Raw genomic sequence first — 19,799 nt, 5'->3', positions numbered from 1 at the left:
TGGTGAATCTTACCAAGGTTGGATAGCCTTCCAAAATGTCCCCAAGGACGCAACTGAAAATTATTCAGGAAGTCACCACATGTTCCAGATGACCTTAGCCTTGACTGCCAAACAGTAAATAACACCTAGATAATAATAATAATAACAATAATAAGATTCTAAATCATGTACAAAATACAGCATGTTAACTCTCAGCCAAACATGTTCAAAGCTCAGTGGATCCAGTGTTCACAGCACTATTTGAGGAAATTAGTTATTCAGGGATTCTTTAATAAAGGCAATGGTTCTATGCAGAACTATAAAGAACTTCTATCCCTAGATGGTTCTCGGTCTGGTTAAACGGTTCTTTGAACACAAGGAACGTCTCATGATAATAAAAACAAAATGGGTTCTATGTAGCACTAAAATTCTTTCATTACTGTTTTTATTGAAAGAACCATATTTCCAATTCTATGATGTATAGTATTACATTTTTTGCATATTTGTCACATTTAAATGTTCCAGATTATTCAACCAATTATAATATGAGTAAATGCACAGTGTAGCCTTTAAATTATAATTTCACAGTTATTGCCCCGTAACTACTAAATCTACCAGTAAGACAAAGTCAGTTGACAACTGGGTTCGATTGCACTAGCCAACCCCAAAGATGATGCATCTACAGACAGTTTTGTATCCTTATTGGGCCATACAGCGCAAGTGCAGATAACAAATCTTCTTTTAAGTCATTGAAGGGTTTGTCTTTGCCCCCCAAAACTAGCTATGAATTTACCCAGCTGGATGAACACCCCCAAAAACCTCCTTAGCTCGCTGACATTGGCTGACTAGGGTCAGACATCACCCCTGCATCACGGTGACCCAGGATTTGGCTCTGGAATTTACCTTTGTGTTCTGTGAAAGGGCACACTTCTCAGTGTTTAGCATGATACTAGCATTTTCCATCTTCCCCAGCACAGAAGGAAAGCATGCACCATGCTCTTCTTGAGCTGCCCCCACACCAGCACATTGTCTATGTCAAACCACACCATCTAGGTCCTTAGTGACTTCTGTGACCACACGGTTCTGAAAATGTTCAGGAGCTGATGCTATTCCAAATGGTAAGCAGTTGAAAAGGTATGATTCAATAAAAGTAATAAGCTTAGCTGACTACTTAGCCAGAAAGATTTTTTAAAAACACATGCGTTTGTTTTGGAGTATGAATTTTTCTATGCATATATGAGTATTGTCCTGATTTCTTTGTTACCAATAAAATTCCTGAGCACCATTCTGTGGGATCCTCTATCTTGTTGATCATAAAGGGATATGACACATTCTCCTACGAGTCTTTAAGGAGAATAGTTGTGCCCCTGGTCATGTGGTGGCATGACAGTCACATCTGCACCTGTTTCAATGGTTTAGATATGAACCATTCATGGGACTATACTTACTTTGACTGTGCCTAGAAATATGCCTTCGTCAATCAAGTTCTTGAACCTTCTTTGCAATGTATGATGATAAAAACACTTTGGACTATCTCACCATTTCATCCGCTTTTTCCAGTATCTTGGATAGATGAAAGTTTTTGTACCTAAATTTGCATTACAATAATATGATTGATCCCAATGACGCAAGAACACTGCACTGTAATAATAAGAGTCCCAATGCTGCATTAACCTACTTCTGCAACCTGATTAAAAAAGTGCCTTGTGCACACACTTACACAAGAACTTGCATTAAGTATTCAACTAAGAGTAAAGTACCAAACATGTGAAATCCTGTAATTTATTCAATTAAATTTATTTGTCACTAAAATTCCATCGCTGACAATATGGGAATGGGAATGGGAAAACAACTGTCAAAAATCGATGTTCATTGATAAAGTAATGTAGATGAAGCGCAAAATGGAGATCTCGGAAGTGCTGAACTGCAGCCCTCAGACAGCGTGTGGCATGCACATAAGAGACACAACATGGATAAGCAACAAATCTGGGTGTTTTTGTTTGATGGCAACTAAAGAGCCATGGTGCAAGCAATGTCAAAGTTTCCACCAGACTCAGAAAGGGCAAAGCGAACGCCATCATCACTTTAATGAGAAAAATCTGTATTTAGTCATTAAGAACCAGGGATTTTACACTATGTTGCGCACTTTGGAGTCAAAATACAGCATCTTATCTCAAAAAAATGTTATTACCACGCTGTATAACGAGACCAAAACCATGGAATCATGGAAGACAGGTAAGATAGCTGTAATGTAATGCATGGACATCCATTGTCATAGAATCTTAGATATGATGCAATAAAAAGTACCAAGTAGAGTCACACACAGAGAGTCACACAAAAAGAAATCATGCATAAAAATGATTAGCTTCATCATTGTATCGCAGCCCTCTGAATTGTAATCAAATCGAATGGTGAGGTGTCTAGACATTCCTACCCCATATTTATAAATGTATGTGCTTGCACTAGAACTGATGCCAAAGAGAGTAGATACCAAAAATCAAGTTAGGAATGTACAATTTATGTGGCTGTCAATAAGAATAATAACCATGCACAAAGAGCTAGACAGAGTAAAGGTGGTGTAAATGAACGAGAAACAAGACAAAGCAGCTTTCCTCTAGAAGGAACTAATTGACTGCTGTTTTAATGTATGTGTATGTCAAATATTTCAGTGTAATAAAAACAATATTTCATCTATGGGCGTAGGGGTGTGTGTGTGCACTGTAGCATCTGTATTCTGACACCCAATGATTTTGGTTTAGCTTTACGATCTCACTATTGATTCCCTTCTCAAAAGTCAGGGCACCTGGGTCACATTTACACACAAGCTATATACGCATCCAACCAAGGCTTTTTCTCTCTGTTCATGTACTTTTTTTATTTCTCTCCCTTTTTTCTGTATATATATTTCTATGTATTCCAGTAAGTAAGTAAAGTGCAGGGTGCAGAGTGAGTTTGTATGGTCTATAAAGTTAGAAATTTGGGGAACTGGACCTCGGTGATGCGCTGGGCTGTGTGCACCACCCATGGTGCATTTCCCATACCAGGTGGTGATGCAGCCTCTCCAAATGCTCTCTGCAGAAGTTAGAAGATGGGTGGGCTTTTTTGGATGTTTTATCTCAGTCTAATCTAAGCTTCCGTTCTTGAGTGATACCAGTTCACTTTAATTCAATTCATTTAAAATGTATTCATATTGTGCTTCTCACAATTATAGTTGTCACAAAGTAGCTTTAAAGAGATTCAGGTCTAAACCTCTTTTGAGTAGTTGACAGTGGCAAGGAAATACTCCCTTTGATCAAGAACCAATATATATATATATATATATATATATATATATATATATATATAAATATATAAATATATATATATATATATATATATAATAGCATTTATAATATATATATATATATATATATATATATATATATCACTAGAATGTAAAAATATACTGACATATTTTGAAAAATAAAGACTTGTAGGTTCACCCCTCCTCCCTTGGTCTCTGTACTAGTTCTTCAGCTAAATTGTTTATGAAAAGGATGTCTGCATTCCTATGCTTTTTGTGCTAAAGCAAGGGCAGGAATCCATGCAGTTGCCTTATCACTCTCTCTCCTAACGTTTTTTGCCACTGCTGAAAGACTTCCACCTATCTGCTTCCATCTTCCCTTATAAGTAATGTTGTGTATCCAGGTGTGGCTCTGCACCTCTATCAGGCAGACACACAGAGATCCAGCCTGATATATTGTTGTAGACAAGGTCACCACGTTCATCTAGGCTACTGCAAATATATGTTCAATGACATGCTACAGGTACCTACAGATACTTGAATGTACATATACAAGTTCACAAGATGTTCCTTATGAAAGACTGACAATACTGCAGTTGTCATGTGACCATCAGAATCTGTTTACCCTGAGCCATTTTCCATGAAATATGACAACTTTCCTTATACAGCAATTCCTCAGGGGCTGGGGGTAAGAGAAGCAGTTGATCTTTTGATTGCGTATGCCTTCATAACCCCTGTGGATCATGTGCCACTGGATTTCAAAGGCAAACCCATGTTACCGAAACCCTACAGGGGCCTACACTCTGAAATCTGATAGAATCTGTTTTTTTTTTTTTTTTTAATCAAAATGCAATCAAACACTGTGCCATCACAATTCAAAAACACCTTATCAGCAAACCACAGAAGCCATCCAGGTGTCACTTTAACCAGCATAAAAACCCAAAGAGCAGGAGATGGTGGAATCACTGAGACAGTTATCACTATTGTCTACATTTCAATTAACGTAACTAAATTTGTCTATGGTTAACATTAATTAAAAAAGAAAGGCCAAAGTCCAAAGTAAAGAACTCACCCCTCGCACGGTCCGTCTGGACACATGTGCCAGTAGGAGCCACCTGAAGAAAACACAATAAACAAGGGACAATAAACAAGATTCCCCAAAATAAAATAAAACAGATAAATAAAAGTTTATGAATTAAGTATATGAATATCAACATTAATCTTAAGACCACGTCGGATTAGTTTTAGCAGGAGTAGATTGGGGTAGGTAGAACAGAAAATTTACACTGGCCCCTCCAGAACCAAGAAAGCATGACTGGACACCTTCTGTCTGGTAGGCTGCCCCCCATCACTTAAAATAAAGTCAGCTCAACACAGGAGCTGACTTGAAACAATTGGCAGTTAGTGTTCTCCTCCAAATACGTTCAGCTGTCCAAAGGTTTGCATTAGCGGCATACTGAAAATATGTGGTTGGCTGGCACCACATGCCACAGGCCAAGCATGTGCTTTTTTTACATTTTAGATATTATATATCAAACGTGCACATTTTTACAGTTTTTCTCAGTCAATCTGGTTCATTTCTCAGATTTACATTTATATTTACATTTACGGCATTTAGCAGATGCTCTTATCCAGAGTGACTTACAAAAGTGCTTTGCTATTTACTCAAGAATAACCTCAGCTAGTTAGAATAGACTAATAGTTCAAAGATACCTCTAAGCTTAGACATTACTAAACACAAGTGAATAAGGTGACCATAGTACTCTTCTATTCGTCCAAGTATTCTCGGAAGAGGTGGGTCTTCAGTCTGCATTTGAAGACAGTGAGCGACTTGGCCGTTCGGACACCCAGGGGAAGCTCGTTCCACCACTTCGGTGCCAGGACAGAAAAAAGCCTGGACGCTTGTCTTCCGCGGATCAGAAATTAAATTCTCAAAAATATTCATTCAATCTCCACATCTCCTTGTCACGTGTGCATATCATAATAGCATTTCTCATTGTGTTTCACATTTTGCAAATGCTTTTGCAAATAGTAATTTTACAATTGTCTGCTGTTTTTTGCATTATCAATTGCTTCTGTCATGTTTATCAAAATGCGTTCTAATGATTGTCTGTTGAATTGTCTTACCCTCCAAAACATTTAGGCTTTAGGTCATTGCCTAGGTCATGCAAAAGTGCTGAACATGTCTTAATCTCTTAGATATAGTTTTTTTGGCAAATTTAGGTAATTTATCTTTAATTGATTAAATTGTTCTCAGGTGAATCTTGGCTTTCAGTTAAGAAGGGAATATTGTGAAGGTTTAGATCAACCAATGGTCAAACAGCTCTTAACCATAGGTCAGAGGTGCATCTAATGAACATTTAATTGACAAACATATATAGACACAAAACACTGCACTGTCACAAAGTCTCACAAAGGAAAGACAACATCGTGTACAGGGTGAACAGCCAGGAAAAAGGGTAAAGCTGCGTGGTTGGAAGGCTGAGGGGACAAGACAGAGGAAGAAGTAGGAGAGTCTGTGCTCATAGGTTTGACCCAGATGAAATAAGGGTAACGAATGTAGACCATGTTTTAAATCATGGTCTTAAAATGGCTAAAGCTGGTTGCTGGGCGCAGCCGAACATTGGAAGAACAACTGTGTCTTCAATCGTTCAAAAGTTTTGTATAGAAAACAGATGTAGGAGACTATATGTGCTATGGTGATAGCAAATAATGCCATAAGGGTGAGGGAGATCCAGCAAGCCATTATATAGGACAACAATGCTTTTTATAATATTCAATCTGTAAGCATTTCCACCATTGACCGTGTTCTGAAACGACACCAGATGAGCATAAAACAGCTGTTCAAAGAAATGATGGCAGGACGAAAGAGCTACAGTACCACAGTACCAGTACGTATAGGGTCTTAGAATGTGACCAGGTCTTAGAATGTGTTGTACACTGTGAATACACAGTAAAGATCAAACCTTGAAGATGCACACTTTAGATCAATTTGTAAAATATGCCACATTAGTGCGCTATTACGCAACTGTAGGTTGTGGGACTTTTCTAAGGTACTGAGATAAACCAGATTTACTATGCGATCAATATAAGGGACTGTGTGAATTGTAGGAGTCTGGTTGGGAAAATACTGTAGGACACAGAGCAGGACATCATAGACTCTCACCAGAGAGGGAGGCTGAACCAGGCAATCCAGCGGGGGCGTGTCATCTCACCCGCCACTCAGGGCGTGCTCTGGTCCTAGAAGTGCCCTCAATCTCTGCAAGCTTTTGTCTGCTGGGGCCAGTTCTGTAGCTCTGCCCCTTGACCTTGTGGTGGAAACGCCTGAGAACAAAATGAAGAGAAGATAATGAGTGGAATTTAAAATAAAAATCAGAAGATCAGAGATTGACTGGTTGTAATAACGAATGAAACCAGAAATACATTTGCATGCACTTCACTGAGTACCTTCCTCTTATCATTGTTGAGGCAGAATCAGAGGCTGGGAGAGAGAGAGGTAGAAAGAGCAAGAGAGAGAGAGAGAGAATAGATGGCACTGCTGCATGTCTGTGGTTTACTGGACTGAGACAAAGTTGATCTTTCCGGATCACTTATTTTCCCTGACACACCAGTCAGCGCTAGCCGAACTAGGTTTAAGCTACCTGGACACGAGAAACGAGGTTCAAACGAAGCGAAAATACACCAGAAAAGTACAAACTCAGGTGACAGAGATATAATGATGCTAGCTGACTGCACTTCCAGAAAGGAGTCGGTCTCTGTTTTCAACCTTTCACGACTTTGCCTGTGCTCGTCTCTCCACTCAGGGGCACATATGTGGGTGTGTTTGAACACTGACGACGACCAACTGTTTCTTTTCACATGCTTCTCGAGTGGTTTTTGAAAGGGAAAGGGCAAATCTGAGACACCCCTGCAGTTCTGTTAGTGTGGAGTGCACTAAAGTGGGGTTCAGTTCACCCACCTCGCTTTAAAAAGAAATCCTATGACGAGTGGAATATGAATATGTTTAATATCATATTAAGAAGGGAAAGTAGCTAGTCTATGAGCTAGATATCCTAGCTAGCTAACTGCGCTGTAGAGGTCGAAGTAGAGATAAACAAAACGGCAGCAACACATTATTCCCAACTACAGTCCAACAGGTATTATTTACGGCGAAGCGACAGTCAGTGTCCTACAGAGAAAGTAGCTAAACATGCTGACTTAGCACTGACCTTCGAAGAAGACGGACAGTTAAACGTCCAGAGCCTCGCGGAGGGAGCAAGTGTCAGTGATACGGACGCACATTTGCGCACTTATTAAGTCTCTAGCTCATTAAAACATCCCCTTACAGACAACCGAGAAGCACAAAAAAAAAAGCCTTACCTGGTCTTAAAGTCTTCTGGCTCCCCGCACCGACTTCACATGAACGCGGAATATTAAAACACATATAGAGGCGAAGATACAGTTGGAAAACTTTTGACACGGCTAACTTTTAACTGTCACAGCAAAGTAAACGCACAGCGGTAACTCTGGGTTTTTGCTCTACCGTAACGCCGCCCCCGCCGCAGCTGCGCCCTGCTCGTCTACATCAGAAAGAAGCCCCCGCAGCGCTGGCCTGCGCAGATATGCCAGAGTTTACGGGGCAGGGGTGCGCGCAGCCTTTCCTCCTCATGAACCTTCGCTGAAGTATATACTTGTCTTTGTCAGAATTAGCTCGGGCTCCCCAACTGTCGTATACATCTTGTTTTTGATGCACGTTACTTGCTCTGACGATGTCATTCCCTCAGTGACACTGCAATGCCGGCTCCTTCACGCGCGCCGGATGAGGCCGGTTTGGGGACAGTGGCCGCGCGCGCAGGTGAATAACGCTGGAGGCGGTGAGGAGGTGACTTCAGGAGGTACTGTGGGCATCCTCGACACGAGATCTGACCTGAGGTTGGAGATCTGACCTGAGGTAGAGGACTGTGAAGCCCAGGAAGAGTCGTACAGGAGCTCGCGTGCCATGGCACGAACGGCTCTGGTGGGAATAACGCTGCTGGTGGTCGGACTCGCGCCGCTCGCGAACACTAAGGGAGTAAGTAAAATGAGTTCTTTTATAACTGTTGTATATTAAATATGGTCATTACTTGGGGAAATATGTGTGACAGAGATAATCAGGTTTTGTATCATTTCTGAATATTGTGAAGGTTTTGTTGCATAGACCTTAAACTTGACTTAACGTTTTTGTCACCGTAACAAAGTCACTGCGTTTCACCATCGATTCAGGTGCATGTGTTGTGACCTCAGCTTAGTACCTCTTTGCACTTTGCAGGGGGAGCGCGGTAAGGGGTGACGTCACATGTGCCAAGCGCATCTCATTCAGACCACAGGTCTCCCAGGTCTCTATACCTGCTCAGATCATATCCGGTACATTGTCTTTGTATTAGGTTCGTTTTGGGATCTGTGTTGTTGGAGCTGGGCCTAAAAAGGTAACCTCTCCCTCAGTTAGACAGACAGATAGATATGCACTGGTTTGCACACAGACTTCAGGCAGATCTACAAGATCTGTCAAAATCCTTCCTCTGAAGTGCTGACTGAATGACAGAGCTGTAAATGATTTCCTGTAGAAGCACCCCAGCTGTATCAGTGCCACTCCCTCTTGCTTTAGTAGCTGAAAGAAAAAAAACAACAAATCAACTGCCCAGTATGACAATATTTGATCAGATTGTGATACATTTTGTTATCATGATTCTCAATATTTGACTGAGCATATTGTGGATGTCTACTGCCACATTTCTTTACAAAGAGTGTAATTAGTTACTGTTTAATTGATTAAAGTGTAGCACATCTTACAATCTATACAATCACAGTACTAAGTATGAGATAGCAGTATTGAGGAGTTTTTTACTGCAAGAATCAAGGTAAATAATGTGGAAAACATATTTCTGAACAAACAAAATAGCTGAGATGCTTATCATAACACATGAATTAAAGCTGTCAATAAATCAAAATATGGCTCATTTTAAAGCATAGTGGGATTTCATAAATAAATATCACACTGACATCAATATTGAATGATACTCCATATCGGTATCAGTAAAATAGTAAAATAGTAGCATTTTGCTGAATTAAGTCTACATGTGACATGATTTCACACAAGTTTGTCAATATAGTCAGGCCTAAAAAGAATGGCCTGTGCTGGTATACTGTGTTATTCACATGCTGTGATATTCCTTTAAGTCTTTAAGTGATGTTTTAGCTAAATACTAGCTTGATCATTTTTAGCTTGATGAAATGCGTTTTTAGCTTTTCCATGCAATCAAAAGCTACACTCAGGCAGCTACAACAGTTGATGCTAATGTGTCATTTGAGTCTTATATAACATCTGAAAGACTGCATTTTATCAATTGAGAAACATGTCCAGAATACAACACATGCTAGCCAATGCTTTCATAACCTGTAGATTAGCCTAACATGAGCTGCTGCCTTTCTAAATATGCTTTAAATAGTTTAGAATGAAGCTTTGGGACCATGGCCAGTGGTATTCTTGGCATCTTGTTAATACATTCTTGTTCATAAGTTTTATAGACATACATCTAGCATACTTTACTGATCTGTTGATGTCTTATACTAATAATTTTTCTCAGCTGAGGCAGCCTTTGTGTAAAATTTGATGAATACAGCTTGATGATCACAGATCAGTTGATGGCTTTCTTGCATAGTTCCTGGATATTAGGAATGCAAGTTTGATTAGTGTTTAAACTGTTTGTGAGCCATGTATTTACCATAGAGTAGCAGCATTCATTAGTCTAGTCCCACACTGTGTCACTGTAATACATCAAATACACTGTAAAAAATTGGAAAATATCACAATATTCTTAATACCTCCCAGCACTGCACCTTAAAATGTTCTTGAGAGAAGAGTTCTTGAAAAGTTCATTAATAAAGGCAATGGTTCTATGTAGAATCATGAAAACTGTTTGAATGCTTAAATGGTTCTTTACCTTGTTACTTCATAGAACCATTAAAAATGATACCGTATTACACCAAAACAGGTTCCACTTTTTGTGACTCAGAGAACCCCTTTTCAGTGCTGGCCATTTTACATAGAGTACTTTACACTTCAGTGTAAGCATCATGTGTCAAAAGCTACTCCAGTTGTTTACTTAATATACTCCATCTCAATATGCACAGTGTCTAAGATGACTACAGCTGTTGTTTGAATGTTTTTTACAGAGAAGCTCAAAATATCTCTGTCTGTATCTTAAATACCTAGATTACATTACCTGTCAACCTCATTATTACTTTAGAATTACTGATATGGTTGCTGATGTTCTGATGGATTGCAAAATAATATTGACTGAACACTTCCTCAGTATATTTACTTTTATATTTATTTATATTTATTTTTATTTATGTATTGTTATGTAAATATTTCCTCCTTTCTCTTTCTTTCTAGATTTATTAGGTTGCCTTTTAAGATGCATTTTATACTTTGGGCAACTCTTTTTTTTCTATTCGCAAATACAAAAGACTAAAAAAGCAGGAAGCACCCTGCATGAAGTCAACAGTTTTCTTGGCCACACTCCTGTAAGTGATTTGTTAGGGGGTGGTGACTTGCCTTAACTCTTTCGAACAGGTAGTTCCTCTCATCCTGGGCCCTGCAGACATGCAAGTCATAAAACGTCCGAAGGCATTTCTGCAAACGCCTGAGGAAGGTACAGATGGGATGCATGTCTGTTTTGTGATTGTAGTGAAAGTTGAAATAGGGGTTTAAAACGTTGTTGTGGGTTTGCCTCCTGACAGCGCCAAAGGCAGTAAGAGAGTGCACTGTAAGAGCACTGTGAAATGGCTTGTGTCAGTGTTTTATTTCTATTCAAAATATATTATAATTATGTTCCACTGACTGGCTGTGGCACCACTGAGGGCAGAGGTAGTCCAGCAGCTAGATAATTCTTCATACAACAAGTAATGTATTTTATCCCAGCTGAAAGCTACCTGTCCATTGGGCAATGCATTTAACCTCCCTGTGCTGTACTTTCCCCCATATCAAAAACAAACTCCCAGAGCACTGGAGGCAGTGAAGGGCCTGTGGCTACTTGTGTAAAACATTTAAATTGAAAGTGAGCTTTTTGTTTTCATAGCCCTTTAACTTTAGTGACCTGCATAAAGTCACTTCCAGGAATCTCAGAGTAGGAATGCTGATCTAGAAACAGAATTGCAGAGGGTCAGTTTACTCTGTTGTACAAAAAAACCAGACAATTTGGGATGTGTATGATCTATCCTAATACTACGCTTGCAGTCGCCGGTTTGCATACGCTCACCATGTACATAAAGGTCAGGGCACAATTGGCTGTCAATTATTAAAAAAAAAAAAAAAAAATTAAATTAAATTATAAATGGTATATAATTTCTCTTATCCTAGCCTAAGAGTGTAATCCAAGCTATTGCTGGTTAAAAAATTTACCCAATATCTCACAAGAATGACTTTATATTATATTCAGCCCTGGCAATTTTTGATAGTCTCTGTGGGGAGTGTTTAGAGCCCTGGGCTATCGGTGACAGGCTTGTGGGTTCGATACCCAGGCTTGGCAGGCTGCCACTGATATGCCCTTAAACAAGGCCCTTAACCCCTTAATCTGCTCCCTGGATGCAGCAGTGATGGCTGCCTAATGCTCTGGGCATGTGTGTTCACTGCATGGATAAGTTAAAGGCAGAAACCAAATTCCACCTGTGTCCAACCCAAATAGTGAATATGGATGTCTTTGTCTTTGCTTATAAAAGCATTTTTCTATACAAGCATTCAAGCAAGTGAGTTTGAACCCTGGTGATGCCACAACTGTCCACAACTGACCAAGAGAGGACATTTGAGTTGGTTGAACTTTAGTATTCTCAAGTTAAATGAACTCAAACACAGTCTGCAGTCCCACATTTATCCAAACAATACTTCTCTTTTATTTGTATGCTATTTATGAACTGCTCTGCTAGCTTTATATAATTTACAGTGGCAATCTGACATGGCCTTTGCAGGTACTTTGAGGCAGAAGTTGGAAAAAAGGAGGCAAATTTAAAAGCAAAGACAGACTGGGGCAGAAGAGGGAATGATTACGGAATGTTTTTGCTTAAGTGTAATTAGGTGTTTAAGTATGTTTAATTTGACATATGGCAATGTTAGTGTGTCTATACATTGTAATGTGTGGTCAGTGGGTTCCTATTTGAAACTTCACGATTTTCTTTACAGCCCCTTATCAGTGGGGAGACATCTGTTTTTGCAGGCTCTGTCTTGCCCTCCTACTGCCCTGATCCAGACCCCACGTTTCTCACATGAACACACGCACACACACAAAGAAATACCCAGCAACACCACATGCATGCATGCACATATATGTACTGTACATACAGAAGCAATTACCTAAATCTTAAGCGTTCATCAGCATTATATACATTCACTCAAACAAGCACATAACATACTTGCATGTATGCACGCACAGAGATAATTAAACCTTACATGTTAATAGTCAGGTAATAGGGTTTTTAACAGGGTTTTAAATGTGGTTCATTTTGGCTAACATCCAGTAACTGTGTAAGCTAAAAGCAGCTTAAGCAGTGCTCAGAGTACATGAAAGAGAAACATTACCTTTGCTTCAGATGTACTGTGTCTTCTAGAAGGCAGTGAAATCAGATTTCCATGTTTTCAGTACTGAATTGGGAATTGTGGGCCAGTAATTATATTATATTAATATAATATATATAGAATAATATTATAATATAGATGTCTTATGGACATGCACTATTTTTTACAATGTTAGTGTGACAACCCTTTAAATTAATGCTTTCCTGGACAGTAGAGACAGTTACTTCAGCAGAAGCAGAATGAACTCTTTCTTTCAGGAGGAAACAATGAATGAGCAGGTATCCCAATACTTCTGTCCACATAGTGTATCTGCAAATGTCCATGAGTAAACATTTGCAAAATGCAGAAACAAGATAAAATGAATAAAACTTCAAATAAATAGAAAAATTTCCTCTGTAGGTTTGGCCCAAACAGTGTAGCTCTTAAGCACCCAACACCCTTTTACCAGTATGTAGTTTGTCCCTCCATTACCCACTTCCTCACCACTGCAGACCATTACTGCAGACCGAGCCTTGCTTGGTATGCACTCAGGCCTTGCTGTTTCAGAGATGCATCAACCCAGATGTATGACTGTAACAACAAGGCCTTTGTCTTGCTCAGCTCTGGCTATTTCGCCTGCATCCAATATGTGCATAGAGCTCCGGGCTATTGATGACAGGGTTGTGGGTTTGATACCTGGGCTCAGCAAGCTGCCACTGTTGGGCCCTTGAGCAAGACCCCCTTGAGCAAGACCCCCTTCATCCTCTCTGCTCTCTGGGTGCTGGAGTTGGGCGCCCACTGTTCTGGGTGTGTGTGTGCTCACTGTCCCTAGTTCACTAGTGTGTGTGTGTGTGTGTGTGTATGTGTTCACTACCACAGATTGGTAAAATGCAGAGGACACGTCTCGCTGTACATAGTAGGGTGACAAATATGTCATCTCAAAACCTTGAGATGTGGTTTTAATTACCGCCATTTACTTCAGGTCTTTGTGGTCATAATGATCAGTGCATGCGTGCATGAATATGCACATGTACGTGAGCGCATGTTACTGTGTATATGTTTGCGTGAGCCGACATGCATGGGTTTGTTTTTGGCGCCTGCAGGCATGTGAGCCACTTTTGGGATGTCCTCTGCTCTGCTGTGAGCTGTGAAGGAAATGTCGGACATATACCGAAAAACGCCTGGAATGTTATGAAGGAAATAACCTGGCCAGATGCCCCAAGGCAACAAATATGATGAAAAAGGAAAAGAAAGAAATAAGAAGACAAAATTCAAGCAGCACAATAGTACAAAACATTGTAACATATCAAGCACTTCATATACATAGTAATAGATGGTACTAATTGCACACAAAAAAGCAATCTTCACTCCTCTTTAATCTTCTCCTCCCAACTCCTCCCACATCCACTCCTCCCTGTCCACTGCTAGCCACTAATCCTACATCCCGGGCATGGTCTATGTGATTTTAGTCTCTATTCAGCTCATTGTCTCTGTGTGGCTGTTGACTCAGAGGTGCTCTACTCACACAAAGCCTCCAGGACCCACTGACGCCCCCCGTGGGATTTAGTAAGGCAGCGCCGACCCTGCCACGTTTGTCTTTCTGCGTGGTTTAGCCAATCAAGAGGCCCGGCTGAGCTCTGGCATGCCAGGCTGCAGGAAGTCAAATGTGATGGTAACTGGGTGGGTGTGCTTGTATGTGTGTGCATGTTGGTGTATATGTGTAAGTGTATGCTGGGAAGAGAGGGTTTATTGGGTGACCAGAAGCAGTAGGGTCATGCAGTGTCTGAGTGTGTTGTGTGTTGCAGAATGACAGAGTATTCCCAGACACCTCTTATCCAGCCAACCTCATTCGACCTTTCGACCCTCCTCTCTCTCTTTCTCTTTCTCTCTCTCTCTTTCTCTCTCTCTCTCTCTCTCTCTCTCTCTCTCTCTCTCTCTCTCTCTTTATCTACCTATCTACCTATCTACTCTCACAAAGCAATGCCATTGAAGCCCTACACACATACAATGTCATAACACTACGTTAAGTTCCATATCTGTCAACCAAGGACAGAAACCTAAGGCCACAGTGCACACAGTCTTACCAAAACTGGAAGAAACTGCCGATGCACACAGATGATCAGTTTTTGGCACCAACAGCAAAAAAATCCATGGTTGCAACCAACCATGTGTCAACAGCTCAGACTGATGGAATGGTGTGGGGAATGTTTTCTTCACACACTTTGGTCCCAATAATTCCAGCATGATGATGCACCATGTCTCAAAGAGAAGTTCTCAAACTAGTTTCATGAACATGACAATGAGTCAATAGTTTTTTCAGTGGCCACATCTGAATCCAATAGAACATGCATGGAGTGCATGAAGCAATCATGTCAGCATGGACCAGAATCCCAAAGAAAAGAAAAAAGCCTGGACGCTTGTCTTCCGTGGATTTTGAGTGATGGCAGGTCAAGCTGAGCTTAAAGAACTCTTGGTGCGGATCAGCTTTTGACCATTGCCATCAAGTACGGAGGGTCTGGTCCGTTCATGGCTTTGTAGGCCAGCGTCAAGGTTTTGAATCTGATACGGAAGTGACAACCTCTCTAGAGAGGAAGGGTCAACTTCTCTGGATGTTGTACAGGAGAAATCTGCATGACGAGTTACGTTTGCAATATGACTTGAGAACAGTAACTGATCATCCACGACTACACCAAGGCGTCAAGCTTCTGTAGATGGAGTGACCAGTAAGTTCTCAAAGGAGATAGCAAGATCGGTTTGTAAGTCCAGCAGTTCCCGGGATGTACAGCAGCTCCGTCTTGCTGGAGTTAAGTTTGAGGTGGTGAGCCACCATCCAAGAAGAGACGTTAGCGAGACACGCTGAGATGCGGGTAGAAACCTGTGTGTCAGACAGTGGGAAAGAGTTTAATCGGTGTAACAGTAGTAAGAGAATCCAAGAGAGGATATCACTTTACCAAGAGAGCAAGTATAGAGCGAGAAAAGAAGAGGATCAAAGAACCGAGCCTTGTGGAACGCCTGTGGAGAGACTACAAGCGGACGTGTCCCCCTGCCATAGTATTAGTGTCCTGTATTAGTCTACTGTCCCTAATAACAGTACATTTCTCGCTGTCTATACCTATCCACCCCCCCCCCCCCTTCACTTGTTCCCACTCTCTCTTACTCTGTGTCTTTGTCTTTCTCTGTGAAATGTAGCTTGTGTTGGTACCTTGTTGCTGAGCTTTAAACAGAAACTTCTGGTTAACATCACACCTGACTGACTCAACCTAGAGCTTTAATGGGCCATATATTTTGAACCTGAAAGTGACTAGTCTGAACCTTCAGTCTGAACCTGACCTGACCCATAGCACCAAGGTTACAATCCTTACCTGACCCAGACTCTCAAAACCTGTTCCGAACCTGACCCTTCTCAACCCTAGACCAAGTAAATGTGTAAATGAGTACTACTGTTACATTAACTTGTAACATAGCAATAAACAATAACAGCAGGGAAAGTTGTTCACAAATGAACTGTTCGACTTAACAAAATCCTCTGCAAGTCGATCATAGTTAATGCCAGTAACACTTTTTTTCTTGCTTTGGTACCACCAGCACTTCTCGATTACATGTTATGATAATTTTGTGGCGACATGGGGGATGCAGTTTAGACACCAGGTGCTACAGCTGCACTCTACAGGCTGCATTAGCTTAGATACACCTTAATGATGATTGAGCTGCTCCACCAACAGCCATGACATTTGTTTCTTTTTCTGCTACGGGGCACAGGGGCTGACTGTGCACTAAAAATGCTTTTAGGAGCAAGTTCAACAGCCTTTTCTCTGAAAAATACATAAAAAACCATTAATCTGATGCACATTTATTTGCAGTGGGGGGAGAATGCAAACATGGTGCATGTCACATAGTTGTTGTAGTTTATTACTTAGCTGTCTATTTTATTTTATGTGTGCCAAATGACTTTGCAAAAGTGCCATTACCATTTACCAAATTTGTTATTCGATTACATTGGTGATCTGTTCATGTTGTTTTTAAGCCGTGATAAAAAGCATTGATGTTACAACTGTGCCACTTAACATAACATAGTTTAAAATTTGTTCATTTGACATGTTCATATTGCACCTCCTGGTGGTACATGTGCTTTTCCAATAAGATTGAGATCACTAGAAAGCAGGATTATACAAAGCAGAATGCTACAATCACAAAAAAAGAGCACACCACAATAATAGTCCTTGGCAGAGTCACAAAACTTTGCAGTAATGGCACTACACCACGCAAAATTGTGTGGCACAATAGTACAGTCCAATTTATGAGGTTCTGATGACATTTCTTTGCTTGGCACTGTTTTGTATTGAGTATTTTTGTGATGATCTTAGACCTCGCGACAGATCTAGGCATCTGCCACCAAAGTAACACAGTTCGGTAGCAGTTCTCTGAGTTCAGTTGGCAATGAACAAGGCGATTTTCTCCCTGTTATAAGCCAGTATTGAAACATTTTAACATCAAACTGCTAAATTAAATAAAAACAAAAATTCAGCCAGAATAAGGCTTTAATTATGGATTCTTGTATTAGCCAAGATCCTCTATATAGATACAAGAACATATGTGCGTGTGCATGTGAGAGTTACATCTGTATTGCATGTTAGGGAGTAAATAAATCAGCAACAAGCCAAAAACATCTAAATGTTGTTCAGTATTTTGGTTTGCAATAAATCTTGACAATGAGTCTGAAGGTATGCACAGTAGTAATTACAGCTGGAGTGAAACTGCTCCAGATTAGTATTCACAACCTGTGGGAATAAATCATGTGTCAGGATAATCATCAGAATAATGGCTGATCAGCCAAATGTGATTTCATCTTCATTTCCTGCTTGTTGAATTAAGTGTCTGAATAGGAGTCACTTTTATTTGCCAGTACTTGTATAGAATTTTGTCTTGACACATTTAGTGCTGCCTTTTCCAGAACATAACAAGGGTGCACGCAATTACAAATACATAACCAAAGTGATTGATTTCACGCTGTAAATTAGAGCATATACTTACACACTATACAGTACTTATACAATTTTTAATACAATTTAATACAATAATACAATACATTTTTATACAAGTTTATTTCGCTTACACTGCGCATTACACCACTCACTGTATTGATTAAATGTTATAGTCATGTATGTCAGTCGTGTTTAGATTTTTACCCCAATTACTAGGGCTGCACATATCGTTTCGTCATCGCCATCGCAATTGTCACATTGCAGGACGTGCAATGTCACAAAAGGCAAATTAAATCACATACATCATGCTACAGCTTGCTTGATGCAAAAGGAAAATTTGCACAGTTCTCATTTTCCATGACATATCAACCAGAGGCAAATTATATCTGCCCAATATATTTTATTTTACTCCAAACATCAAATATATAGAGGCAATTATTATTTTGCCGGCATGTGGGATCATTGACTTCTGGTAAATATTATCGCAAAATATCGCAATGTCAGTTTTTTTTCCAATATCATGCAGCCCTATCAATTAACCAATACCTTATTGGTGTGAAATATCTTCAGACACCTGTAAAGCCAGCCACTGCCTCTTTTCGAACTGCCGCTGATGTAGCATTGCTAGGCAGCCAAGGAGCTTGGAGGAAAGCTCCAGCCCCAGCTCCGATACAACAGCTAACAGATGCCTGTGCATACCAACATCACACTAGGAGTGATGTGGTAAGGACATGCCCTCAACCTGTTCCTGAGAGAGCAAGGCCAATTGTGCTCTCCTGAACTCCGACTACTGATAATGTAAGCCTTTTACATTTTCATTAAAAAGATCCAGAATATGTAATGTAAAAACATTTGTTTTGTCTTGCGTTCATAAAAAACTGTATGTTTTCAGTTTGCAGCCATAAGAAAGTGAGTCATCTTAAAGATAAAGAATGATTTATTGATGATGATACTAGTATCTTGAGATCAGAGAAGGAACAGGTCAGGGCCTTCTCCTGCATGCATCTTGCTTCTTTGCCATCCAGATCTCCAGACTCTCTTTATCTCTTAGACTTAAACTGGCTGTTTCAGTTCCTGAGTTTTTAGGATGGATATAAGATAAGTGAGCTTTGTTCTGATTGGGTGTCCAGCATTACGTCTAGTTCAAAAAGCACTCCTGAGACTTACAATATGTATGGATGGGGCTGAACTGCAGAAGGCTGAATAGGCGGATATGTGTAAATGAGATGGTTCTTGTTACCTCAGTGAAACAGTACATTCAGGGCTGTTTTTTTTTTTTTTTACAGCTGAGGCTACATTGACATTACAAGCCTTATTAATCAATTCCAATGTCTTGCGCCTTGATCTTATTCTTAATCTTGATGGTTCTTGATTTTGATTGTTCACATTAACTACTTCAGCCTTCCACTGACTGTCGTCACCACTATTCCTCTCCTACATTGATGACAGCACTAAGTGGATGCGTACAGGCACAAATACGCATAGAATCTGATTTGACCATTCACAGTTATGTTGCATGACCAGGAATTGAATACGCATTTGATTTGGGACCACATAAAAAAAGTGACTCTAATTAAAATGGGGCAGTGGTGGCTCAGCGGTTAGAGCGCCGGGATATCGATAACAGGGTTGTGGGTTCGATTCCCGGGCTCGGCAAGCTGCCACTGTTGGGCCCTTGAGCAAGGCCCTTTACCCTCTCTGCTCCCCGGGCGCTGGAGTTGGCTGCCCACCGCTCTTGGTGTGTGTGTGTACTCACTGCCCCTAACACGTGTGTGAGTGTGTGTTCACTACCAGATGGGTTAAATGCGGAGGACACATTTCGCTGTACAGTCCACACTGTACAGTGACGAATACGTGCACCTTTATCCTTTATCCTTTATCCTTTAAAAAAAAAAAATCCATTTTCAAGCAAACCTGTGTTTGTGTTTACTTCTCTGTGCATGTTTGAATGAGTGCAAGTGCGTATATTCACTGGATCATGGCCCTG

General features: G+C 40.4%; 2 protein-coding genes across 2 annotated transcripts in view; one reads left to right on the top strand and one right to left on the bottom strand.

Annotated features, from left to right (window-relative positions):
* The window catches only part of col4a4 (collagen, type IV, alpha 4), a 52,083-nt gene extending 43,841 nt beyond the window's left edge, over positions 1-8,242 (bottom strand). The window contains exons 1-7 of the mRNA XM_072690913.1: positions 8,052-8,242; positions 7,785-7,853; positions 7,622-7,654; positions 6,478-6,586; positions 6,339-6,392; positions 5,676-5,743; positions 4,335-4,377 (exon numbers count right to left, since the gene is read on the bottom strand). Of these exons, the coding sequence (XP_072547014.1) occupies positions 4,335-4,377; positions 5,676-5,743; positions 6,339-6,392; positions 6,478-6,586; positions 7,622-7,654; positions 7,785-7,853; positions 8,052-8,242 (567 nt within the window). The remainder of the gene's footprint in view (positions 1-4,334; positions 4,378-5,675; positions 5,744-6,338; positions 6,393-6,477; positions 6,587-7,621; positions 7,655-7,784; positions 7,854-8,051) is intronic.
* Positions 8,241-19,799, top strand: part of col4a3 (collagen, type IV, alpha 3) — a 69,053-nt gene continuing 57,494 nt past the window's right edge. The window contains exon 1 of the mRNA XM_072690912.1: positions 8,241-8,312. Within this exon, the coding sequence (XP_072547013.1) occupies positions 8,241-8,312 (72 nt within the window). The remainder of the gene's footprint in view (positions 8,313-19,799) is intronic.

Source organism: Salminus brasiliensis, chromosome 11, assembly GCF_030463535.1.
Source record: "Salminus brasiliensis chromosome 11, fSalBra1.hap2, whole genome shotgun sequence".
NCBI lineage: Eukaryota > Metazoa > Chordata > Actinopteri > Characiformes > Bryconidae > Salminus > Salminus brasiliensis.
The sequence above is the reverse complement of the archived record's forward strand: the minus strand, read 5'-3'. Positions and strand labels throughout refer to the sequence as shown.